Source organism: Grampus griseus (assembly GCF_964374135.1).
Source record: "Grampus griseus genome assembly, chromosome: 6".
NCBI classification, from domain to species: domain Eukaryota; kingdom Metazoa; phylum Chordata; class Mammalia; order Artiodactyla; family Delphinidae; genus Grampus; species Grampus griseus.
Window position 1 is genome coordinate 98966679 of NC_139000.1, and position 24996 is coordinate 98991674.

Below are 24996 nucleotides of genomic sequence, written 5' to 3' on the forward strand. Positions count from 1 at the left end.
CAGAGGCTTCCTTCCAAGGAAGAGATCCCTTTCCCAGCAGCCAGGGATGATGGCAAGCCCTAAGCACAGCACCTGCTCAGAACAAGCCCCACAGCTGGACTATGCGCCCCCTGCCCCAGATGCCCACAGGGACCCCCGAGATGCTTGCCATTCTCCTTGGTTCTCCCACTGGCCCGCTGCCCACCTGGCTCAGGTCCAGTATTCGTGAGTCAGCCAATCAGTCCCAGTGTTGCCAGGACAACCAGGGGCGGGAGTGGGGGCCCTGGGGTGGGCAGGGGTGGGCCCTGCAGGCAGGCTGTCTCCTGCATCTGGCACCTGCACGCAGCTGAAGCTGCACACAGTTGAGAGGAGGATGCTTCTTCCCCCTTTCTCCCCGGAGCCCCCTCCCCCTCTTTCACTCCTCCTAGGACACTTGCTGCTAGAGGCTTAGGCAAATATTTAAAGTGGCAGCTGGGGGGTGAGTAGGGTGGGGGAAGCAAACACTTCTGTCCCTCTCTCCTTCTCTGAGCTTCTCGGGGCTCTCAGCTCAGATGCCATGCCATTGTGCAACCTGGCGGCTGAAGGCTCTCCAGCTGGAGAGGGGGTCCTTGTGGGGACACGGGATCCTGCAAGGGCTGGAGAGTTGGGGGCGAGCTCATGACTGAAGGGCAGGGCCAAGGTGCGAGGGGGCCCCAGCAAGGGACAGGAATTGGGGTGAAGTGTTGGAGTTCAAGTACAAGGAGGACAGGGGGTGAGGCCAAGAGAGGAGTGAGGTGTGGGGCTCTGACTTAACACTCACGTGAAAGTTTAGAGGTGGAGGCGCTGTAGGGAACACCTGGCCCAGCAAGTGGAGGGAGCCCAAGAGAAAGGATGCAGCCATTAGTCGATGTGGTTTACTACAACAAAACAACAGAGATGGCTTTGGGCAAAGAGGCAGGAAAGAGGTAGAGAGGAGAAGAAGATCCAGAAAGTGGTTCATATCTGGGTGAGTAACATTCTCAGGGCAAATATAGGATCAGAGGATATAGAAGAAGAGTGTCGAGAGGGCAGGGTGCGAGGCAACACCAAGCAGGTGGGCTGATTCAGGAACGAGGAGATGGGGACCCCATCAGTCACCACCCTCAGCCCTGTGCAAGGCTGTCTGGGACTAAGTGTCAGGCATGGAACTGCTATCATAAGACTCCAGCTTGATCTCTGAAAATGGTTTGCTATTCACTTGATACAGAAAACCCCACGGAATCATGCAAATCCAGAAGTTCAAATCTTCGTGTTCATTTTAGGAACATCTGTGAAACTGCTCAGGCTATCGAGGGTATGCATATCCAAAAAGCCACCAAGTATTTGAATGATGTCACTTTGCAGAAGGAATGTGCAGTGTTCCCTTGTTACAATTGTGGAGCTGGTAGGTGTGCTCAGGCCAAACACACCTTTTTACAATTTGGGGGCTGGACATAGGGTCGGCGGTTCAAAAAGAGTGCGGAATTTTGCTGCACGTGCTTAAAAATGCAGAGTGATGCTGAACTGAAGGGTTTAGATGTGGATTCTTTGGTCATCAAGCACATGCAGGTGAACAAGCCCCCACGATGTAGCACAGGACTTCACAGAGCTCACGGTCGGATTAACCCCTATAGGACACCCCCCGCCACATAGAGATGATCCTCCCTAAAAAAAAGAGCAGATTGTTCCAAACCCGAAGAGGAGGTTGCACAGGAGAGAAAGCTGTCCCAGAAGAAACTGAAGAAACAAAAACATATGGTCTGGAAATAAATTCAGCATACAATAAATGCAAATAAAAGTAAAAGCAGGTTAGGAAAAAAAAAAAAAAGCCTTCAGCTTACGAACAAGCCTATGCCAAAGAAAGAAAAACTGTGTGTTAGTAAGCATTTATAACCAGAGGGGACAGTGTTCAGAATCTGGGCAAGAATGACTGGGGGCATGTCTGAGGTTAGGTACGAAATGTGTGGGAGGAGGTGAGGCAGATACTTGAAGTGAAAATCTGATGCTCTCAGAGAACTTATGAACCATTTATGAACGCCCACACTGATGCCAAAGCACCCCGTGCCTTTAGTACTGTCCCTGCGGGTCCACAGGGGCTCCCCTTCCTGGAGCCCAGCCCTATGCTTAGGGGAAATTCTGTTGGGAAATGTGGTGGACCCATTGGGTCAGACCCTTGGTTGCCTAAGAGGTTCAGCCTGGCAGAAGATCAGGAAAAGCCAAAGGACTGCAGGGGCAGGCGCCAGCAAGACACCCACGCTGAGAGGTGTAGATCGCCCAAGGGCAGGTTGGCTCACCTTACCTAGCTTTGCTCTTGCTGGGGCCAAGAGGACTCATGCGCCAGCGCCAAGGGCCCTTAGGCACTCTTGCAGCTAGCTTATCGGGCCCTCAGCTCTGGAGGACCAGGACCAAACAGGCTTCAAAGCTGAGGGCTTGGCTGGCAGACAGGGGCTGGGTCTTTCACCTCTGTCCCCTCTCTCTCCCGGCACATATAAGACCCTAGTCACACTTGGAGATGAGGAGGGGAAGGTGTCTACTGCGAGATGGATGTGGGCAGCAAAGAGGTCCTGATGGAGAGCCCGCCGGTGAGTTTGATTGTGTGTGTGCGCATGTATGCGGGAGTGTATCTGTGTGTAGTGGGCCCTACCTCCTCCAACCTCTGGGCCTGTTTCCTCATCCAGATTCATTCACTCAACTAACTTAGGACTGTGCTAAATCAAGGTAAGGACACCAAACACTAAGACAGAGACCCTTGGAGAGATAGACTCGTCAGCCACTAATTCCCATATGAGGGGCCGTGAGTCACCACAGGGGTCAGTGAAAAGGGCTGTAGAAAGCACTGGGTAAGGAGCTACTACTCGGGAGATCACAGGAAGCTTCGCAGAGAAAATAACATTTGAGCTGGCTCCAGAGGAACTAGTTGGAGCTCACCAGCTTGAGAAGAAGGAAGGCATTGCAGAAAGAAGGGATAGTATGCATAAAGGCATGGATGGGGGGCAGGGGCAGGACAGAGAGGGACTGGGCATGCTTGGGATGCCAGAGGTCTGGAGGAAACAGCAGGAGATGAGACTGGTGAAACAGTCTCTCTTGGGTGTCTCCAAGCCAGACCTCACTTCTAAGCATCTATGGGAATCCAGGCCCCCTCCTCCAGGAAGCCTTCACCGATCTCCTCAGCCCTTCTCTGCATGTCCATAGCATTGGTTGTTCAGCCTCGGGAGAGTGTGGGAAGGTGTCCTAGCTGTGCAGGGAGAAGAAAGGGCATCCTCATGACCTCACACCTGTCTCCCTCCCTGCCCCACCACGACAGGACTACTCAGCAGTCCCTGGGGACCGGTTCCGAATCCCCTGCTGTCTTGGGAAGATCAAACGCCTTCTCATCGTGGTCGTGGTCCTTGTTGTCGTGGTGATTGTTGGGGCCCTGCTCATGGCTCTTTACATGAGCCAGAAACATACCGAGATGGTAAGCAGGCCTGGGATGGGGTGGGCAGTGGGTACAGGACAGGCCAGACAAAGGCCCTGAGATGGGGTGGGCAGATAGCAAATTGCCCAAGGGGAAAGAGGGGAGGAGGCAAGTGGCACCTCAGGGAAGGACAGAGGTGGGAACAGGGTGGCAAACCTGGCCTGGGCTTTTTCACCAGGCCCCTGGCCCACGGTGGGATGACCTGTTCCCTCCAGCACCTGGTTCCACTTGGCCTCTCTGAGCTCCCAGGGAAGAAAAAATTGCATTTGAGTAAAGGGGACTGAGGGTGGGCATGATGAGTGGGGAAAGAGGAATGCCAGGCAGCACTATGCCCTCCCCTAGGTCCTAGAGATGAGCATCGCGGGGCCGGAAGCCCAGCAACGCCTGGCCCTGAGTGAGCGTGTGGGAACCACTGCCACCTTCTCCGTTGGCTCCACTGGCATCGCGGTGTATGACTACCAGAGGGTGGGTGTGCCTGGACCTCTTGACCCTAGGGCTACACTGTGCTAGACCTATGCAGCTGTGGACTCGTACATGTCCACCTCTCCCCACACCCCCAGCACTTTTGCCTGAGCCCTAGATTCCAGTATGACTCCCTCCCGTCCCCAACCTAGAGGGAGATGGCCAAGGACCAGAGTTAGGAGTGAGCTAGGCAGTGCCTTCCCGAACCAACTCTGGGGTTCCTGTGCCCAGCTCCTGATTGCCTACAAGCCAGCCCCGGGAACCTGCTGCTACATCATGAAAATGGCTCCGCAGAGCATCCCAAGTCTTGAGGCTCTCACTAGAAAATTCCAGAACTTCCAGGTGGGTGTGTGGGTAAGAAAGAGTGGGCTGTCTCCCTCCCAGAGCTGCTATGAGGAGCATTGAAGATGATGGTTCTTTGTCACCTGTAAAGCGCTGCTCATCGTGGACTGCCAGGTGAATGCCCTCCTGGGATTCCCCTGCACCAAACCTTTCCTACCCACTTACCATCCCCACCCCACAGCCAAGCTGCTGGCCTCAGCTGAGCCCACACACCCCCTGGGGGCTTCTGACTCCAGCACAGCCCCTTCTTTACTCAGAGAGATTGCCTGACACACCTGAAGTCCCACAATAAGGGCCGCAGGTGAGACAGAAACTCAGTTCCCAGCCTCCAAATCAGGTGCTCTTTCCAGGCCGAGCCCTCAGTACCTACCTCTAAGCTGGGCCAGGAGGAGGGCCGTGACGCCAGCTTGGCATCCTCTGGGGACCTGGCCTTCCTGGGCAGCACCATGAGCACCCTGTGTGGCGAGGTGCCCCTCTACTACATCTAGGACCCATCAGGTGAGCAGGTGTGACCTCCAGGGCACTGGAGCAACAGTGGCCCAGGATGGTCATGTCAACTGACCAGGCACTGGGGGAACCACGGAGGCGGGGTCACCTACAGAGCTCAGGGGAGGGAAGGTTCACAGACACCACCACCCCACGTCCCTCTCCCTCACGTAATAAACAGTGTTCCTTTGCTTCGCAGGGCCTCAGCAAGGGACAGCAAAGCTCCAGGAGCAAAGGGTCTTGTGCAGACCGGCAGGAAGCCGCTCCTGCCAGTACCACTGGGACTGGTCCTGGAGAAATGGGAGCTGTGGGGAGAGGTGGGCAGAGAAGAAGCAGCTCCCAGGACCCAAGGGGGTTCCTACACCAAAGAATAAAGCAGCCTGATTGAAAAACGAAGGGTGTACCTCGTCTATCCTCTCACATGCCTCAGTCCCGCGCTTGGTGGGGGCCAGCCAGGGGAAGGCTAGGGCCTTGGGCACGCCAAGCGGGCTTTCCCATTCTCCCCCGGTCCCAGGGTGATGAGGCGAGGGGACTGGGGAGCAATCTGCGGGCTTCAGGCGCCCTCCAGTGGCGTCTCCCGAGGGAGGGAGCGAGACGGAGACGGCGAGAGACAGGACAGAACTAGAGGCACAGGGACCGAGATGGGAGAGCGCGAGGGTCCGAGAAAGGCAGAGTGCGAGAGCCGCAGGCGGGGAAACACGGCCCAAAATCGGGGGACGGAGCGAGGCGGAGGCGGCACGATTGACCCGACGGCGTGTTCCGCGGCCCGGGACGGGCGCCGGGCCGAACACCCCGGGGCCCGGCGCCCGGAGCCCCCTCCCCGGCCCCGCCGCCCCGCTCCCCGCGCCTCCCGAGCCCCCTCCCGGCCGGCCGGCTCTACACCCTCCCCGCCTCCGGCTGGCGCACGTCCCGGCCCGGCCGAGCACGGTCCCGGCCCCGAGGGGGGCCGAGCTCCAGGCGAAAACCCGCCCTCCAGCGAGCTCATTTCCCTAAAGAGGGGGAGAGGGAGGGAGGGAGAGAAGGAAAGAGACGGAAAGAAGGGAAGGGAGAGCGGAGAAGCCGGGCCGGAGAGGGGGCGGGAGACAGGAAGGAGGGAGGGCGAGGAGAGGGAAGGGGAAGAGGTAGGGAGAGCGCGGGGGGAGAGCGGGCGGCCGGGAGCGCCCTCCCCTCGCCGCCAGTCCTCCGCTTCCCCTCTCGTCCGCTCCCGCGTCCGGGCGCGACCCGCCGCCGCCGCCGCCGCCGCCACCGCCGCCACCGCGTCCGCCGCCGCCGCGCCCGCCAGCATGCCCGGCGTGGCCCGCCCGCCGCTGCCGCTGCTGCTCTGGCTGCTCCTGCTCGCGCGCCCGGGCCGGCAGCTCGACTTGGCCGACTACACCTATGACCTGGGGGAGGAGGACGACGCGGAGCCCCTCAACTACAAAGACCCCTGCAAGGCGGGTAGGCGCCCCCCACCCCACCGGCCGATCCCGGGGCGCCCGGGTCGGGCGCGGGCGGGCCGGGGCTGGGAGGGAGGCGCGGGCTGCTGAGGGTTCGGGGTTGGGGGAGGACAGTCCAGTGTGGGAAGCCGGGAGCTGCCTGGTTGGCAATGCAGTGGGGAACAAAAGAAAGAGGGAGAGAGGGAGGGGGAAGTTTGGGGGACTTTTAGGGACTGAAGTTTTGCTGCTGTTGGTGGGAGCTGCCGTGGCTGTCTCTGGTCTCTCCCAGAGGATTCCTGCCTGGGTCCCAGGAGAAACCTGCTGCCAAGGAGGCTTTTCCTTCTACTGGAAACTTTTCCGGCCAAACTCCTCTGTGTGTGTGTGTGTGTGTGTGTGCACTTTTCCCTTCTCCCCCATCCCGGGCTCCAGCACACTGGTGTTTTCCAGCCTGTCTGTCTAGGCTGCCCGGGGGCTGCACGTCTGTCCCGCTGGGTTCAGGGAGGCCTGTATCTCCAAGGAGCAGGTCTCCTGAGGCCCCCACCCAGCAAGTGGAAGAAGAAAGTTTTTCAACGGATCCTCTGAGATCATGCCCACTGGGAATCCCATGTTCCCCACCAGCGGCAGCAGGTTTCTGACCTCGGAGACAGCTGTCAAAGTTAGAAAAGCCAGCCCAGGACAGGAAGTTAACTTCTGCCCGTGTGCCAGAGGACCTACTAAGGCCAAGTGGGGTGGAAAGGGGAAAAACAGAGAACTCAGATACTGTATATCAGTCCTCTGTGTCCCGCAGACACTGGAGGCTAATTAGTCCAGGTCAGGGCCCTGGAGTGTGTGTGTGTGTGTGTGTGTGTGTGTGTTCTTTGTCCATGAAGACCCCGTGTAACCCTTTCACTCCTGCTGGGCCCAGAGGGATTCCGCCTCCTCCCTGCCACACAGAGTGACCAGATGGTCATGCACTCCAGCCGTTTGCCTGATCGGATGACCCTGACAGGCTGCCTGGGACAAGAGAACACACAGGGTATAAGATATCAGAACCTTTCCTCGACTTCCTGCCTCTGACTTCAGACTGTCTCCACATAGCCAGAGCCAGGGCAGTGGCACAGTGCCTTGAGTTCTAGAAGTGCCTGTGTGGAGCATGAGGTGTTGGGGCGCAGGTTGCTCTGGTCGTGACCCGGGGGACCCTTCTTTGGGTGATGTATCAGAGCAAACTGCAGGAATAAGAGTCCTTCGAGTGCGAGGAGGAAAAGCCAGTCCCTCAGCCCTTCCTCCTCCACCCCTGCTGGGCTGTGAGCAAACCAGACATTAGCCTCCATCTTTCTCGCTGGGCTTGGGGTGGACATGAGGCTAAGTGGACAGAGCGTGGGCTTTGGAGGCAGGCAGACCTAGCTCTCAATCCTGGACACACAACTCATTAGCTGTAGTATCTTGGGAATGGTAATTATCATCTCTGAACTTTGCTTTCCTCACCTGTAAAATGGAACTGATAATACGATTCTCCGATTCCCCGTAGAGTTGGTGGTAAGGATTATATGTGAGAACATATATAAAATGCATATGAGAGCATAACACTCAGTAAGCACTAAATAAATGTTGGTGGCCTACCCCCTGTTTTCTGTGCCTCACGCTCTGACTTCATTTTTTTCTGAGGGAATAGGCTTGGTTTTCAGGAGAAGGGAGTGTCTCCCTAACCCCATCCTGGTGTCACTTATTCATTCAACTGGTCTACATTTACTAAATGCCTAAGAGGTGCCAGGCCCTGGCCTTGATGTTGTGAGAGATACAGAGAATTATAAGTCATGGCCCCTGCCCTCAAGGAGCTTACAGTCTAAAAGGAGCACAAGACACACGTGGACATAACCAACTGCGCAAACCAAGGAGGGAAAGCCCGAAAGGCTCAAGGAGCCTCTTTCCCCTCTGCAGCCCTGGTGGTGCCTCTTGCCCCTCTGCAGCCCTGGTGGTAGTGGTGGCAGAGAAACAGTGATCACAGCAAGCTGGGAAGTTTGGGGAGGTCTTTGTGGAGAAGGAGGGCTGGGCAAGGTCTTAAAGAATAGGTAGGAAGCCAATCTGATGTATTTCACTACCAGTTGGAAATTGGAGGGGTTTGAGCAGTGGGAGGCCGAGGGCTCTATCCCCAGTCTCAGATTTCATGGAAGGGTGGGGCTAGCTGAGCTGGAACTTCAAATGAGGACTCTGGAGAAAGTTCTCCAGCTCGTGGGGCTCGTGGGGAGCTGGGCCAGGCCTGGGGGTGGCCAGGAGGGCCTGACAAGGCCAAGATTCAGGGTCAGACCAGGCTTCCCTCCTGGGTGTGACTGGTGCAGCCCTGCCTCCCTCCGGCCTGACTCCTAAGACCCCACACCAACACCCTCAGGCCTCAGGTCCCCAGGCTCTTTCCTCTGTTTGTGTTAACCTCTCCTGCCTGCCTTCACCTCTTGCCCCCTCTGAGCCCTGCCCTCCAGATGCGGGAGGTGGCAGCGGCAGGCGTGTCTGGCTTTACTTCCTTTGGACGCACCTGGCTCTCCCTGCTCCCTCTACCCACTTGATGCTCTCCAGCTCTCTCCTCTTCCTCTCCTCCTCCTTGCACGTGGAGGACCAAGAATGAAAGCCCCATTGACTCCCTGGCTCACCTGTGATGTCTCAGGAGAGCGGGGCCTCTTCGTCTGAGGTCACCTCTTGTTATTACCATCAGAGTGATGGTTTACTGTTGCAGTAAGGACAAAGTTAAGACCCTTGATACCCTGAAGAGGTGCCTGGATCTTCTGAACAAGACCAGAACAACGGGCAGGAAGCCAAGCTGGCCTGTGTGTGCTCAGAGCTGGTTCCACCAAGCCCTCTCTCTCTCTCCCAGGGGGATTGCGAGTCAGCCCTGATTTCTTGTACGTTGGGATGCGGAACCATCAGGGGAATCCTTCCCTAAGATTCCCAGTTCCATTTGGCTGCCCCAGATGACTCAGGACTCTGGGAGGGACCCTAGAGGCAGGAGTTGGGACACAGCTGCTCCCATCAGCAGAGAAGCCCACAGGGATTCTCCTGGGCCAGCGAGGACCTTACTGCAGCCTCACCTGGCAGCTCAGAGGTCTGCTTTGGGGAGGTGAGTTGGGCCAGTAGCTCACCAGCCTTTGTCAGCATCCTCATCCCAGGGGCTTTGTAGCCCAGGTTTGGACTTCAGGGGGCCTCAGAGGAGTAGGTTATCAGCTCCAGAGGTTGAGAAACAATTCCTTCTCTTGCCAGACCACATTCCCCCTCCAGACATGCTGAATGAGTCACCCACCCACCTATACCCCTGCTCCATGAGTCACCTTCTCTTTTAGGTGCCCCAAGGGAGGAGGAAAAGTCTTACAATCTCCCTGGGCTCCAGATGGAGGGGGACCGATGGGACTCCCCCAGAAGAAGGAACTCTCAATAATTCTAGTTTCTCCGGGGATTTGGGGAGAAGATATTGGGGGAGGGAAGGGAGTAGAACGTGTCACTCCTCAGGCCACTAAAGCTTACCCCCTAAGGATAGCTAGGGGAATCAGCTAATCTCTCTTTCTCTCCTCTCCCCTCTCCATTTCTAAAGGTGCCCCTCTCCTTCTGGGGGTGTAGCCTGTGAAATGGGGTATGCACGTGCAGTTCTTTGTGTGTTTGAAAACACTAGGGCTTGCACAGGGAAGTAGTCAAGAGTGTGTTTTTTGTACGTTTGTGGGTGTGCCCCTGCTTTATGGGCAAGTCTGTTCAACTGTGCCTGTTGGTACCCCTGAGTACATGTAAGTGCATGTGCAAATGTGCACCTGTGTGTAAATGTACACCTGTGATTAAGTACACGCAAACACTTGCAGGAGCTTAAGCATGGCCTCCCCCAGCAAGAAGCTTGCATCTGTGTAATGGGACATGCGTAGTATGCCTGGTACACATGGCTTTGGGGCTCCGTCACACCAGCCAGGCTCCTCTCCCTCCCCCTAAAAGGGGAGGAGACTGCAGTGAGGAGGCTGACCTGAAGGATGCGCTGCTTACTCTCTTCTTTCCTCTCCTGCTGGGGGGCGGGTGTGTGTGTGGGGGTGGGGTGGGGGGGGTGGGGGGACTGGCTATGGAGCAGCCATAAGTGCTCCTGGCTGGTTTACAGCTGGAAAACAAAACAAAAACTTTTGATCCTGTGTTGAAAACAACTACTATCCTGACCTTGACCCTGACCCAGGGCTTCCTTCCTGGTAAGGAGGGGCATCCTGGACTCTCCAGGATCCAGATTCCCTAGCTTCCCCGGAGGGCATCCCAAATGAAGAGGGCTTTCAGGCCCAGCTCCTGGCCATCAGGCTCTCCTGCCTACCCCCATCTCTCCCCTCCCCCCTCAGTTCCCACGCATTCTTCAGTCATGACATTCCCACTACAGGGCACTGCTGACAGTGAGCTCCACGGCTAGGCTAGCCCAGAGCTTGGCCCACCTTCCGCTCACCCTGTCCTCCACACCGCCTTGGTCCCGCAGGCCAACACAGTTCTGTGGCCTCTGTACTTGGAATTTAAGGTTCTGCTTCTGAGCACCTGGGGGCTTCACTCAGCCAGGAGGCCAGTGTGGGTGAAAACTCTATGCCCTTGAAAGTAGAGCGATGAACTTGAGATTATAGGGCTACTATTGGGGCGGTATTAACAGTGGCCATTCTGTGGCTTCTTACTGTGCTCCAGGCTTCGTGCTAGATGCTTCCTTTCCATGCCTTATTTCGTGCAGTAATCCTGGGAGACAGATTCTTTTATTTGTTCCTTTTTTATATAGGAGAAAATTGAGGTTTAGAAGAGTTCGTATGACCTGTCAGTGAGAAGTAGTCAAGCTGGGACTCAAAGACAGGTCTGTCTGACTCCAAAGACCTTGCTGTTTGCAGCTATGTCTGAAGATGAGTGTAAATGTCCAGCCACGTGTGTACCTGGTGACGTCTGCGGGTGTGGCTGTGTGAGCCTGGCAGTACAGCGTCTGTGCAAAGGTGCAAAGTGAGCAGAGGCCTGAGGGCATTCACGTGGGACATGAATGCCCGTAGGAACACTGGCACGCAGGGCCCGCCAGCACCTCCGTGGGGTGTACCTACCCTCCCATATCCTTGCTAAGGCCACCCTTGCACGTCAGCTGAGAAGCACCTTGTATTGCTATCCCATCAGTTGCTGAGCCCAGGCCGCCAAGGGTGATGTTTTCAATAAGAGAATCTTTCCCGTGTGGAGGAAGAACTTCTGGGCCACCTACGAGCTGGTGACCTTGGCCAAGTCATTTCCCCACTCACATCCAAGTGTTTTGATCTCTCAAGTCAGGGAGGTGGGCTCAAATCTAGCCACTGTCTTATCTCTCCAAGAGTTTGTAATGGGACACTCCTAGGCAAGTGTGTGGGTGGAGCTTGGCTCAATGGGCATGTCCCTGGTGGGCCAGGATTAATGAATTCATTAATACGAAAGCACTTTGTCAACTGGAAAGCACCACGTAAATTGCAACAGACATTTACATAAGGTGTCACTCTTGCTACTATTACTGGCTTAATGGGCTTGGAACTTGCAGTTGGGTTTGTGTGTGTTGGAGCTTCTGCGTGTGTGTTTTAGGACTGTCTGTGATGTGTGTATTTTCTGGTGGATGTGTGTGTCTGAGTGAGTATTTAGAATATGAGTTCTGCAAGATGATGAACTTGAGTGCAGTGAGCACTGGACCGGGAATCAGGAGGCGTGAGTTATAAATCCAGCCTTTGTAGTGACTAGCAACGTGGTCTCAGTTAAATCATTGCCCTTCTGGGCTTCAGTTTCCACATCTGTAAAATGGAAAGTTGGCCTAGATAACTGCTAAAGTCACTCCCGCATTCTGCCCATCCAGCTCCAGGTCACATCTCTAGAAGAGTGTGTGTCTGGGGCACGTGTTTGCAAGCCCAAAGCATATCGCCGTGATCCTTCACTTGAACGAACGTTATTGAGTGCCTCCCACCAGAAGGGGTGGTACGGGTGCTGCTTGTGCGTGCAGGGTTGTCTCTGTGACTTTTATAGCATGGCTGTGGATGTCACCGTGTGTCTGGAGGAACACTGGCCCATGTGTCTGATTCTGTGTTGATGAGTAGGGGTGTGTGTGTGTGTGTGTGTGTGTGTGTGTGTGTGTCTGTCTGTCTGTCTGTCCACCCAATGGGACATCTGGGGAGGAGAAACCTGTGTGCAAGGCCTCAAGGTTAAAACAATTTGTGTAACGCTGCCCACCAGGCCTGTGTAGCTCTTGGGATGAGAAGCAGATGTCACTGTGGGTGGAGCTGGGGGGAGGCTGCTCTCTGCTCCACCTCCAGCCCAGCCTCTCACCTCCCCCACAGCAGCCCAGCATGAAGCTTGCATCTGAGCTCCTTCCAAAGCGCTCAGCTCCAGGGCCTCTGTTTCTCAAAACGCAGATAGACTGTTTAACCCATCCCTCTGGAAACCTCACCCCCCCAGCTCCAGAAATCAAAATGTCCCGTTAGCGGAGTTCTTTTCCCCCAGGCCTTTCTTCCTCCAGAGAGGGGACTCTGAGACTCAGAATATGAATCACTTGAGAACTATTAAACCTTTTCCTCCAAGCCCATCGGGTGTCCTGGCTCCCCTCAGTATAAGCTCCCCTCAGTGTAATTGAAATGGCATTTGTTAAGTGAATTCCAAACGCTCAGCACAAAGCTAAGGTTATGGGCCCCCGAAGTAGACACTCTGTCCTCTCATCCCCTTTTATTTTCTTGGTAGCACCCATCCCTTCCTGGAATTCTCGAGCTCCGTATTTGTTTACTTGTGTTTCTTTGAAGGTCAGTTTCCTGCGAGCAGGGACCTCTTCTGTCTTGCTAATCACTGGAGTAGCGCCGGCCCACAGTAGGTGCTTACTAAGCATTTGCTAAAGAATGATGGAATAAATGACACGACTGTGGCTTTCGGTAGCTAACAATCTTTGCTGAGATTCCAACTGAAAAATGATCATGAGTCTCCCTAGAGATCCTCAAAGCCCCCATGTCCCTTCCCCTTCGTCAGAAGGCACTTGAGGATTACAGTTGCTGGGGCCAGGGGCTGTGCCCACAGGGCTGGGCTTTCAGTGCTGGGTAAGGGGGGACTGACTCGCCCCGGCCTCTTCTCTCTCCAGCTGCCTTCCTTGGGGACATCGCCCTTGATGAGGAGGACTTGAGGGCCTTCCAGGTGCAGCAGGCTGCGGATCTCAGACAGCGTGCCACCAGCAGGTCTTCCATCAAAGCTGCAGGTACACCCAGTACGGGCTGGCCCCTCTCTGTCCCAGAAATGGGTTCCAGAATTGGAAAAACAGGGAACCTCCTTGTTCCCAGCCAGGTCCTCCCAGGACAGAGGCCATGAGCTTCAACCTAGCATAAGGGCTTGTCTTCCCTTGGGATATCTTTATCCCTTCCCCAGAGCAGTGGCAAGTGTAGGCATACCCAGAAGCTAAGCACCCACATTGTTTTTATTTTTATTTAAGAATCTTTTTTTTTTAAATTAATTAATTAATTTATTTATTTTTGGCTGTGTTGGGTCTTCGTTTCTGTGCAAGGGCTTTCTCTAGTTGCGGCAAGCGGGGGCCACTCTTCATCGCAGTGCGCGGGCCTCTCACTGTTGCAGCCTCTCTTGTTGTGGAGCACAGGCTCCAGACACGCAGGCTCAGTAGTTGTGGCTCACGGACCTAGTTGCTCCGCGGCTTGTGGGATCTTCCCAGACCAGGACTCGAACCCGTGTCCCCTGCATTGGCAGGCAGATTCTCAACCACTGCGCCACCAGGGAAGCCCCCACCCACCTTGTTTTTTGCTTACAGTTTACAAAGTACTTTCAAAAGCATTGTCTAACTTGACTGTCCCCAGTCACCTTCACAGGTAGGTCAGGACAACTCCCACTTTACAGACACAGATCTTCCTCAACTTGTGATGGTGTCACATCCTGATAAAACCATCATAAGCTGAAAATATCTTAAGTCAAAAATACATTTAATACACCTAATCTACTGAACATCATAGCTCAGCCCAGGGTATCTTAAAGGTGCTCAGAACACTTAACACTAGCCTACTGTTGGGCAAAATCTTCTGACACAAAGCCCATTTTATAATAAAATGATGAATCCCTCACGTAATTATTGAATACTGTCCCGAAAGCGAAGAACGGAATGGTGGTCTGGGCACAGAATGGTTGTGAGCGTATGGGCTGTTTCCCGTCGTGATGGTGTGGCTGGCAGGGAGCTGCGGCTCACTGCCACTGCCCAGCATCTCAAGAGAGGATCACGCTGCCTATCACTAACCCAGGAAATTCAAAATTCGAAGTACGGTTTCTACTGAGTGTGTTATCACTTCCGTACTATCAAAACGTTGTAAGTAGAACCATCCGAAGTCAGAGACCATCTGTACGGAAACTAAGAGTCACAGAGGTAATGTGACATGCTTAAGGTCCCAAAGCTAGTCAGTGGCAAAACTGGGACAGGAGCCCAAGCCTTCTCACTCCAAATCCCAGGCTCTTCGCTGCACATCACAGTCCCTCCTGGCTTCCTCTCCTGCTCCCGCTTTGCAAAACTCTATGCATCCTTTAAAGCCCATCTCAAGAGCTTCTCTTGTGAAATCTTCCCTGATCTCATCCCCAAGTCCTGACCATGCCACCATTCGCTGTGCTCTTTCCTCTGGGCTTACACTGTTAGCATCTCACAAGTCGCACCACACTGCAATGATTTGTTTATATGTCTGTCTCCCCAGCTGGACTCAAAGCTCTTCAAGGTCAAGGGTGGGTCCAAGTACACCCCCCCCGCCCCCCCGCAGCGAGCCTGGCACTTGTGCATGTGTGAGGGAATGGGAGGGTTGAGGGCCTGGGCTGTCTTGGTTCTGTTCAGCCTTCTCACCGCTCTGGAATGTGGTCCTGCTCACAGGTAACCCTCCCATTGCCCAAGTGGGGGATTCTCACCTGGCCCCTGTTCTGGGCACACTCTGGTGGTGCCAGGCAGTTGTCCTGTCTGGCAGGAGGGAGGATCCTGGCATGGGCAGGCCATGGAGTAAAGGTCAAACTACCCCAGAGAGCAGCTGGCATTGGAGGGTGACCTGGTAGCCTGGTAACTAGCAAGGCTTACTTGACCTTAGTGGGGATGAGTAGACATGGGACAAGAGGAAAGTAGAATGGAGATTTGGATAACATGGACTTGCCACTAACCCACCATCTGACTTTGCGCAAATCTTGGGCTTTAGTTTCCTCATCTGTCAAATGTAGATAGCGACACTTGCCCAGTCCATCCAGAGAGCTACTGTGTCAAATGAGGACGTGTACTTGGGAATACTTAAAGAGGACATCAAGTTCTGTATGCTCCATAAATATGATGGTTTATTGGCTGAGACGGGACTGTTTCCTAGTCTCAGGTCCCCTGCAGGTCTGGGGCAACGAGTACACCGCTGTTCTCTTTTTCACTGACAGTCAGTTCTCTCTGTTCATGGTAGTTATGAATAGAGTTATAGAATAACCTTACAGTCATTCCATAAAGTCACTGCGAACACTGAACTAGCAAATTCTGAGCCGTTACTCCTAGGAGAAATACAGGGTTAGGTTCCTGCAAGCCTCTGGTCACATTTTCATCAACTCATTAATACGTAACCCAGTCTTATGTGTGTTTCTATTTAAAGACACCTTAATTAATATAGCATTGATTCACTAACGTTGAACTCATGGCCAACAGCACTGTAACTCATGCCTGAACAAAGCTTCTCTAACCCAGGTATTTTCTCCATAAGGTACATCCCAGCCCTCTTGCACTTGGGAACACTAGACAGCCCTTCAGCTCTACAGGGGGGTAAGGGGAGGCTCATTTTAAACAGCAAACTCACCGAGAAAAAGCACAAAATGCAAAAAATGTTGCACTAAATAGATTGTGAGAAAGATATTTACAGTATAAGCTGCAACAAGAAGGCAGCCTGTCGCCTTGTTCAGGCTCAGCTGGGATCATGCCTGTGGGTGACTGAAATTCTTCACTGCTCTGTGCATGACAGCAAGTGACCGTGAAAGAGCTGAGGGTATTGCTTTGGGGGTTACAAAGAAATTTTACTGAGTGGGCAAATACGGAATCCCTAGATAATGAGGGTCGGTTGTAATTTGCTTTCTCTTGCTCTTCATTCCCTTGCTACCAAATGCCTTCTTCTTTCAATTTCAGGAAACTCTTCCACCCTCAACTGTCAGAGCACTAGTGGGCAGCCGCAGAGGAAAAGTCACGGGAGATGGAGAAGCAGGTCCCGGAGCCGGAGGGCAGCAACGTCTAGACCAGAGCGCGTGTGGCCCGATGGGGTCATCCCCTTTGTCATTGGAGGGAACTTCACTGGTGAGCATGATGTCGGGCGTGTGGGGAGCAGTCTGCACCGTGGCCTGGCCTCAGGACAGCCCTGTCGTGCATGATGGTGTGAGTGGTACCTTCTGCCTGTCTGTCCAATGAATGGCTGACTCTTTAGCAATGGGTGGAAGTGGGCCCACCTGGACAACTGTGACAGCCTGGCCTCCCTTGTCCTGGCAGGCAGCCAGAGGGCAGTCTTCCGGCAGGCCATGAGGCACTGGGAGAAGCACACCTGTGTCACCTTCCTGGAGCGCACAGACGAGGACAGCTATATCGTGTTCACCTATCGACCCTGCGGGTGAGCAGGGGCCCCTGGGCACTGTACCCTCGGCCATCGCCCCAACCCATGTTCTGTCCTGAGCACTGCAGCTGTCCCATCTGGGCACGGCCCTGCGTCATCTGTCCCCTCCCGCCATGGGGCATCTCCCCAGGAGCTGCCCCGGATGTGGCTCAGACCCCAGCACACAGTCCGGGCATCCCGCACTCGGGTCCCTCCCCAGCCCCTCCGCTCCCTGGCCCCCCTGGCAGCCACACCCGACCCCTGAGTGGATGCACTCCCCCAGCTCGGGACCGCCCCCCTGAGCTGGCCCCGCCCTCCAGGTGCTGCTCCTACGTGGGCCGCCGTGGTGGGGGCCCCCAGGCCATCTCCATCGGCAAGAACTGTGACAAGTTCGGCATCGTGGTCCATGAACTGGGTCATGTCATCGGCTTCTGGCACGAACACACGCGGCCTGACCGAGACCGCCACGTCTCCATCGTGCGCGAGAACATCCAGCCAGGTACGCTCCTCTACCTGCCCCTCCAGGGCTCCTGGTCAGGGTGGGAGCTGCTCCCTCAAGCCATCGCCTTTGGTCAACTCAGCATTGTAGTCCCAGCCAGCTGGGTAGTCACAGCCCTGCCTGGGGTCCAGACCCTTCCCCTGCAGCATCTCCTCCGGGTCAGTAGCAGCTCAGGGACTGCAAATCAGTTGTCAGATGGGGAGCCAGGAGAGGTCCAGGTCCTGCACAAAGGGGCTGTCTGGAGCAGCCAGAACCCCCCTGGCCTTTAGGGGTGCAGGTGGGAAGGGGTTGGCCCATCTCCCATGCTGCCTCAGCCTTTCTCTTCCCTTTTACCCAGTCTCCTGCTCTTGGCCTATGCTGTCCTCCAAGGGTTTTTTCCTCTCTCCTTTCTCCCCACCGTGCTCTCTCTTCCCTCCCTTCCTGCTTCCTCCCTTTCTCCCCAGGCCTCCTCCACTCTTCACTGCTCTCATCTCCCTGTGGTTCTAGAAATGGGCACCTCCTTCCCATCTTCCCTTGAGCCTTCCCTCTAGCAAGTCCTCAACGCCCCCCCACCCCCCTGCTGGACAGACTCTTCTAGAGACCCGCCCCTCCCCCAGGCTTCCCCTGGCAGCTGCCTAGACCCTCAGGTAGGGGGGCACCTCTCAAGTGCAGGGAGGACCCGGTTCCCCACCTGAAAAGGTAGCACTGCATCCCTCACAGACCCGCCCGCTCCCACCTCCCCACACCCTTTTCCTGGTCTTCGCAGGGCAGGAGTATAACTTCCTGAAGATGGAGGTCCAGGAGGTGGAATCCCTGGGGGAGACCTATGATTTTGACAGTATCATGCACTATGCCCGGAACACATTCTCCAGGTGAGAGATGGGGCCCAGCCTCTTCTGGGGCAGCCCAGCCCTGCCCTCCGTAGGCCTCCCGCTTTGCACTAGCCTGCCCTGCTGGGGTCGTTGGCGAGGACAAGGGTGGGCCTCTGGGTGGCTGCGGCCCCCGAGCAGAGGACCCGTGGGTGCTGCCTGCCCTGCTGTCCTCTTCCACGGTGGGTGCATGGCAGGGCCGGGACTCACAGAGCCTGGGTTCTTCACCTAGTACTGGGCACACCTGGCCCGGGAGGCTGAAACCCAGCTGCTGTGCAGCCGCGTGGTGTGCTGTGGCCCCGGAACCGTATCCGCCCGAAGGAGCTGAGCTTTTCCCTCAACCCTCAGCCAAAGGGGGCGTGTCTCTCTGATGGGTCTACCTTTGCATAATTGGCTGACTGGTACAAAGTCTGGCTTCTGTCCTGGACCAGCCCCGCTCCCCAGCTCACCAGCACGTATACACCTACTCTTTATCCTGGGCCTAGGTTCCCAGAAATCACAGCCAGAGCCCCCAGAGGTAGTGGCCCAGCCTCCCCGTCCCAGCTTCTCCTTAGCAGAGTGTGGGAAACAGCCCCTCCTCCTCCTCTGCCTCCCCCCAGCACCCTAACTCGCACCCCCTCCTGGCCTTTCCCCTGCCTGGCTCTGTCCTCATCCTCTGTCTCTGCTCTCCCAGACCCTGGCCCTCCCCCTCTCCTCAGATGCTCCTTCTAGACCCACTCTTCCTGCCTCCAGACCTGAGGGAACAGAGACCAAGGAAGGGTGGTGAGGTCATCCCACCCACCACACCCACAGACCACCCCCTGTACATTTCCCACCACATCCCACCCCGCCTCCTGCTGAGTTCTACCCAGCTGGGTGTGAGTCAGGGGCCCTGGGGAGGTGGAGGGATGCCTGCTGCCCCTTCCTTCTGCTCCTCCCAGATGGAAACATCCAGGACCTAGCAGGCAGGAACTGAGGGGACAGGGGACACTGATGGATCAGGAGCTAGCGGGGCTGTCCCTGGGGTCTGGTCTGGCCACGGTGGAGCCTGCCCTTTGGCCTTGTCCCAGGTCCCATCAGGAGTAGCCCGTGCCAGCAGGACGAAGTGTTGGCCCTGGGTAGTCCTGGGAGAGGTGTAGTCAGGGCTGAATCAGCACAGGGGGCCTCAGAAGCAGGGCCGGGCAGGGCTGAGACATGACTGACGAGGGGTCTGGAGCTCTCCCGGGGCTGGGAGTTGGGCCAGACTGAGCCGGAGCACCGGTGTGTCCCCAGGGCCTCCTAGGTCCATGTCCCCGACCTCCCAAAGTGTTCCTGGGCTCCCCCAGGCCCTGTGGTATGGCTGCCATGGAGCAGGGTGGCTGGTGGTCAGAGGGCAGTGTAATGACAGGGTGAGATGTCTCCACCCATCCCTGACCCTGCTGAGGAATGTCTGGGCTCTTGCGGGCTCGTGACCTTCGGTGCGCGCATGCCAGCCACCCTCCTTCCCGTCAGACTCTCACCCAGGCTGGTCTTCTCCTCCTCAGGGGCATCTTCCTGGACACCATCGTTCCCAAGTACGAGGTGAATGGGGTGAAGCCTCCCATCGGCCAGAGGACCCGGCTCAGCAAGGGGGACATTGCCCAGGCCCGCAAGCTCTACAAGTGCCCAGGTCGGGGCAGGGGTGGGGACAGGCCAGGGTGGGGTGGAGGGCAGGCCCTGGGGCCAAGAAGGTTGAGGCTGTGAGACTTAGAAAAGGCTGAGGCTGTCTGGCGTCGGGGGAGGGGGCACCCAGGGAGGGGGAGTGTTCAAGTTACAGACCCAAACTGGGGCTTGGATCAGGTGGGGAGATGCTGAGCCACCCATCTTCTGAGGGTGAGAGTGAGGGACAGTGGGAGCAGAAAATGGGGGGCGCAGAGCGATTCTCAGTGAGTGAGAGGGAGTGAGGCCCTCCGAAGGAGCTTGACCTTAACTCTGGAACCCATGTTGCCTTGACAGCAGGGCATCCTGCAGCACTAGGTAGAACGGAAAGGAGAAGGGATGGATCTTAAGGGGACGGGGCCATCCCAGACTCTCTCCTCTCCCCCAAAGGATGCCAGGGCTCAGGGCAGGGAAGCCAGAAAGTTGGGGGGATTGGGCACCTGCAGCCAGCAACCCAATCATTTCCTTTCCTCGACAGCTTGCGGAGAGACCCTACAAGATAGCACGGGCAACTTCTCCTCCCCCGAGTACCCCAACGGCTACTCCGCCCACATGCACTGCGTATGGCGCATCTCAGTCACACCTGGGGAGAAGGTAACTGAGCATCCTCTCCTCTGCCAGGACCCCTGAGTAGGAGAGCTTAGTCCATGTGGCTGTGAGTGACCTACCTGGGGAAGGTAAACTCATTCACCCTGCAGGATGAGGAGAGGCTTCTAGTAGTTGTATATAAATGCTAACTTGTGAATAGCATTTACTACGCGCCAGACATTTTTCTAAGTGCTTCTCAGATCCATTCGCAGGCTTTTCATGTGGAGCCTGGACCTCTCACCCACCCCTGGACCTTCCATGTCCTTCATATTTTTATTGCTCCCAAGAGTCAGCTTTAAGGCTTTATTTCCCTTGATTGGAACTGGGTTCTTAATGTCCTAGTGCAACCTTGAGCTGGGTTAGATTTTATTACCGGTTGCATTGCTCATTCCAACAGCTCTCAAGATCATTTTGAATCAGAATTCCACCATCCGGCAGGTAGCCGTCCTCACTCTGCCATGAGCTCATTTGATAAGCATGTCTTCTGGGTGTTCCGAACCTGGCCTTCGATCAAAATCTTGAACAGGACATGAATTAAAGCAGATCTAAGATCTCCCTCTGAATTGACATCGACCCAGTAATCTGCAGGCTTTGGGCAAAGCTATTCCACTGGCTATGACTATGCTAAATGTCATTACCAGCCAGCCACCGGTCACCACCTTATTGACCAACCACCATATGAGCTGCTTCTGAGACCAGACCTTTGTTGTCTTTATGTCTCTGGCACAGGAAGTGATTAATAAATGCCGAATACATGGATGAATTGCCTTACCAAAACAAATCCACTGTTTCACCAGTTGGTAAATCCCCTTTTAAAAAAGAAGTGAGATTTGTCTGATGTACCTTGTTTCAAGTGAACCCAAAAGTAGTCAAGTGTTTCTTTTCTAAATGGTCATAGACCATCTGTTTAGTTGGGGATCACCACTGAACTCAGTGGTTTGCAATTCCCAGAATTCACTCCACACCCCCTTCCCAACACACGCATGTGCATGCACACATGCATACAAACCCCTTTTGAAAACTGGGAAAGATTTTGTTCTGAGTTCTCAAGATTACAGACACTGCTCACATCTGCAAGTTATTTGAATGTCCTCTGATGTCATTTTTGAGTCTAGAGGCAAAAGCCAATTTAAAGAGGCGCTCGCTGACTCTCCTTCTGTATTATTGAGCTTCTGTTTCCTTTCCAAACGATGCTGCTTTTATTTTTTATAATTTGAAGATCATCCTCCCTTACGACAGACTTTTATTGAGAGCTGAGTAATTCCCTATCTCCCTTGGTTAACTTTCTAGCAGCTTCCCTCAAAAGTGAACCCACCCCTTCCTTGTTCTTGTTCTGAATCTAAGTTAAAAGTTGCATCCTTTTCACTGTCTTGTAGTGACCTTGCCCTGGTTTCCTCCATTCCTCTGCTGAGGGTTTCCAGCCTTTGGAAATCTCACCGCAGATAACAATAATAATAATAACAACTAATGATCATTGAGCATATGATTGGCCAGGCATGTGTTAAATCTCTGTGTCATGTCTTTTAGCACAACGTTATAGGCTGGGTGCTAATGTTAGCCTCATTTTGTATATGAGAAAACAAACTTGGAAAAAGTAACTTGCCCTAGATCTCATAGATCCTGGATTATGGCATAAAAGTCTGTGATTGAAATACCGTGTGAATTCCAAAGCCTTGTCCCATTCCAACAACTAAGTGCCCTTTGGCAACTTGTGTGGCCACTAGGTGCCCAGTGCTGGGCCCAGCCCTGGGGATGGACAGGTGCACGAGACAGTTCGCGGCCCCACGGAGCACAGAGGAGGGTAGAGCATCACTCTCTTTCCCGTTCAGGAGGTTTGCTCAGTTGGCAGGCATATGGCAACTTGGTCAGGACCCTCTTCTTTCCTTGCTTTGCGGGCTGGCATGGGCTGGCCCTAGTCTCTAGAGAGCACACGGCCTTGCCTTAGGAGCCTCTCTGTGCCTGGGACCTGCTCCCTTCATAGCTCCCACAAGACTCCCCATCCTTTTTCAGAGACCTGCCCGGAGCTCCAGGGAGAGAAGTGGGCTACGGATAAAAATTCCAGATTAACCAATGCATGATTGTAGAAATGCAAAAAGTAAAACCCACCCATGGTCCTGGTTGAAATTGTAGAGTTGTAACTGAACCAAAGATGGAACCCTGGGGGACAGAAACATTTAAAGGCTGGGGAGGCAGAAGAGGATGGTACCATCAAGTTGGCATGGCCACTTTTTGTCACTTACCAATTATGTGCCAAAGTATTGGCATCTTACGTGCATGATCTCATTATTCCTCACAACCGTTTCATGACGTAGGTACTGTCATCCCTACTGGAGAGTGGAGGGAATTGAGGCTTAAAGTGCAGGAGTAGGTCTGGCCAGGTTTGCTCAGGTAACGATGGTGGAACCAGCATTCAGTTCTAGGACTATCTGACTCCAAAGTCTACTCTTTCAACAGTAAACCTTAAATAAATCCACGTGTGTTAGCGGATGGACTTTGACATCTGTTTGGCTCCTGAGAGGTTGTTTTTCACTTGCCTCCCAGTTCTCAGCTTATTGCCAGACATGCAAGTGATATGTAAAACTTATCTCGTACAATGTGCGAGTCGTAGGGATGTCAAACGAGAAAGAGCCACTTTGGAGGACTTCTTGGAGGATCCTCAAGTCTTTACACTGCACGTAATTAGCAACTGCCCTGAAGGGGATTTACAGTGTTTCCCAAGCAACGAAGGGAACTCCTTTATGAGCAGGAAAGCGGTTTCAGGAGGAGACCATAGTCAAATGTTGCAGAGGAGCCAGGAAGATAAGAACTTAAAATGCTTTTGGATTTGGCCGTATCCACCCTCATTCCCATCAAGGTCCAACCCAAATTCTGCCTCCTCCCATCCCCCAGCTGGGCAGAGACGACCCCTCCCATCCCTCCTCTGCAAGGCCTGGGCTGGGTCCTCCCTTAAGTCCCTCTTCTCAGGCACCGAAGGGCGTAGAGCTCTGAGCATGGAGGGAAAGTTGATGCTCATTCTTTGCACAGCCGTTGGGCAAAATTGATCGGTAGGCCTGGGGAGGCCACACGGAATGGAGGTTAAGGGTATAAGTTTAAGATCCAGAGTGCCTGGGTTTGACTCCCAGCTGTGCTCTTTACTGGATGTATGATCTTGGGGAAGTTGCTTACCCTCTCTGTGCCTTTGTTTCCCCATTTGTAAAATGAGCCTGGTGATAGTACCTCCCTCATGGGGTTGATACGAGGATTAAGCAAGTTCATGTACATTAAGTGCTTAGGGCACTGCCTGGAACATAGCAGGAATTCAATCAATGTTAGCTGCTAGTATCATTCTCCGGTCCTGATCTGTGAAATGAGTGAGCCCTGGTCAACTTCCCCGGGTACCTCATTTGCCTCCCTCTATTTCCTGCATTCTGATCCGGACCGTCCTGTGAACCCAATATCAAACTATCTAAGCAAATTCAACTCCAGGAGTGAAATTAGTGTTTATCAAGTGGCATACACTGTCGTATGGATGTGTGACACGTATGTATTGGTACCCGTGTCAGACAAGGTCGTAAATTTTACATGTATTAATTTAATTCCCCTAAGTCCTATGAGGCTGGTACTATTACCGTTACCATCTTACAGATAAGGAAACAGAGGCCCAGAGGAGTTAAATGAGGCCTAAGATGTGACTGTAAGCCAGACAACAGGTCCCCCAGGGTTGGCGTGTTCTCCCAACTCCTCCCTGAGAGCACCCAAGAAGCATGAGGAATACTTCCCACACGCAGGGTGCACCTGGGGACTCTGTACCTGTATCTCATTTACCCCCGACTCCCCAGCGGAGTCGTTATGGTCACCTCCATTTTTCGGACAGAGACAGCGAGGCACAAAGTCACCAGCCAGGAAGTGGCAGAGCTGGCCCAGTTTTTCTTGGCAAAGGGCAGTGCCCCTGCCACCGGCGCACAGCTGTTTCCACACGACAGAAGTTGTTACAACTCTTAATTAGACACCTCCGGTCTCAGTATAGCCGTGGCTGCGCCTCCCTGTAGGATGCCCCTGACTGCTCGCCCAGGTCTGTTCCTTCCACGTGAGGTGGCCTCTGCTTCCTCCTGCCTGTGGCAGGTCTTGGGTGAGCCCCGTGGGGCTCTGCCGGCTGGGCACGGTTTCTTCTTCAGAGGCCTGAATCCATCCCCCCTGGACAGAGTCACAGTTGTTTCCGGGGAGGGAGGGAAAGTGGCTGCCGTTCTCAGGGCTGCTTGCTGAGTGAAATGGATTGGCAGGCCCAAGGAGGCCACGTGGAGTAGGGGTTAAGGGTGTAAGTTTAGGAGTCAGGGAGCCCTCACTCGGCCCTCTGCATTCCTTCTTCCGCCCAGCAGCTCTTCGAAAGATATTTTTGTTGTTTGCTAGATATAAAGATAACAGATGCATGTTGTAAACATTTTGAGCAATATAGGAGTGCGTACGGTAAAAAGTGAATTTTCTCCCCTTGATCGTCCTCCAGATCCCACTCCACAGAGACAACTAAGCATTGGTAACACTTGGGATGTCCTTCCAGACCCTTCTAGTGTGGGGGTGTGGGGGTGGGGTGGCCTTCTGTAACTTGCCTTTCACTCAACAATAAATCACAGTCATCGTTCCACGTCAGCACATATAGATCTACCTCAGTCACTTTCGTGGTTGCTTGGCATCCTGTCATCTTGACTGCCCTTAATTTAATTATTTAATCATC

General features: G+C 54.4%; 2 protein-coding genes across 2 annotated transcripts in view; both read left to right on the top strand.

The window, feature by feature from the left end:
• The first annotated feature begins 2473 nt into the window (after nt 1-2473).
• Nucleotides 2474-5115, top strand: SFTPC (surfactant protein C). The gene is made up of 6 exons (XM_082656123.1): nt 2474-2558; nt 3281-3433; nt 3776-3898; nt 4127-4237; nt 4588-4735; nt 4923-5115. The coding sequence occupies exons 1-5, from the start codon at nt 2517-2519 to the stop codon at nt 4723-4725; spliced, it is 567 nt and encodes a 188-aa protein (XP_082512249.1). The 5' UTR covers nt 2474-2516; the 3' UTR covers nt 4726-4735; nt 4923-5115.
• An 891-nt stretch (nt 5116-6006) lies between these two features.
• Nucleotides 6007-24996, top strand: part of BMP1 (bone morphogenetic protein 1) — a gene marked incomplete at its 5' end in the record, with an annotated part of 40059 nt that continues 21069 nt past the window's right edge. The window contains 8 exons of the mRNA XM_082656805.1: nt 6007-6160; nt 13211-13324; nt 16244-16408; nt 16598-16715; nt 17018-17196; nt 17942-18047; nt 19547-19671; nt 20179-20294. Coding sequence (XP_082512931.1) covers nt 6007-6160; nt 13211-13324; nt 16244-16408; nt 16598-16715; nt 17018-17196; nt 17942-18047; nt 19547-19671; nt 20179-20294 — 1077 coding nt within the window. The remainder of the gene's footprint in view (nt 6161-13210; nt 13325-16243; nt 16409-16597; nt 16716-17017; nt 17197-17941; nt 18048-19546; nt 19672-20178; nt 20295-24996) is intronic.

Bases quoted from the DNA above. Each gene is read 5' to 3' on its own strand.
- SFTPC (XM_082656123.1), top strand. From the start codon at position 2,517: ATGGATGTGGGCAGCAAAGAGGTCCTGATGGAGAGCCCGCCG. The intron at 3,434-3,775 runs GTAAGCAGGCCT...GCCCTCCCCTAG, and splicing joins GCCAGAAACATACCGAGATG to GTCCTAGAGATGAGCATCGC. The intron at 3,899-4,126 runs GTGGGTGTGCCT...TCCTGTGCCCAG, and splicing joins CGGTGTATGACTACCAGAGG to CTCCTGATTGCCTACAAGCC.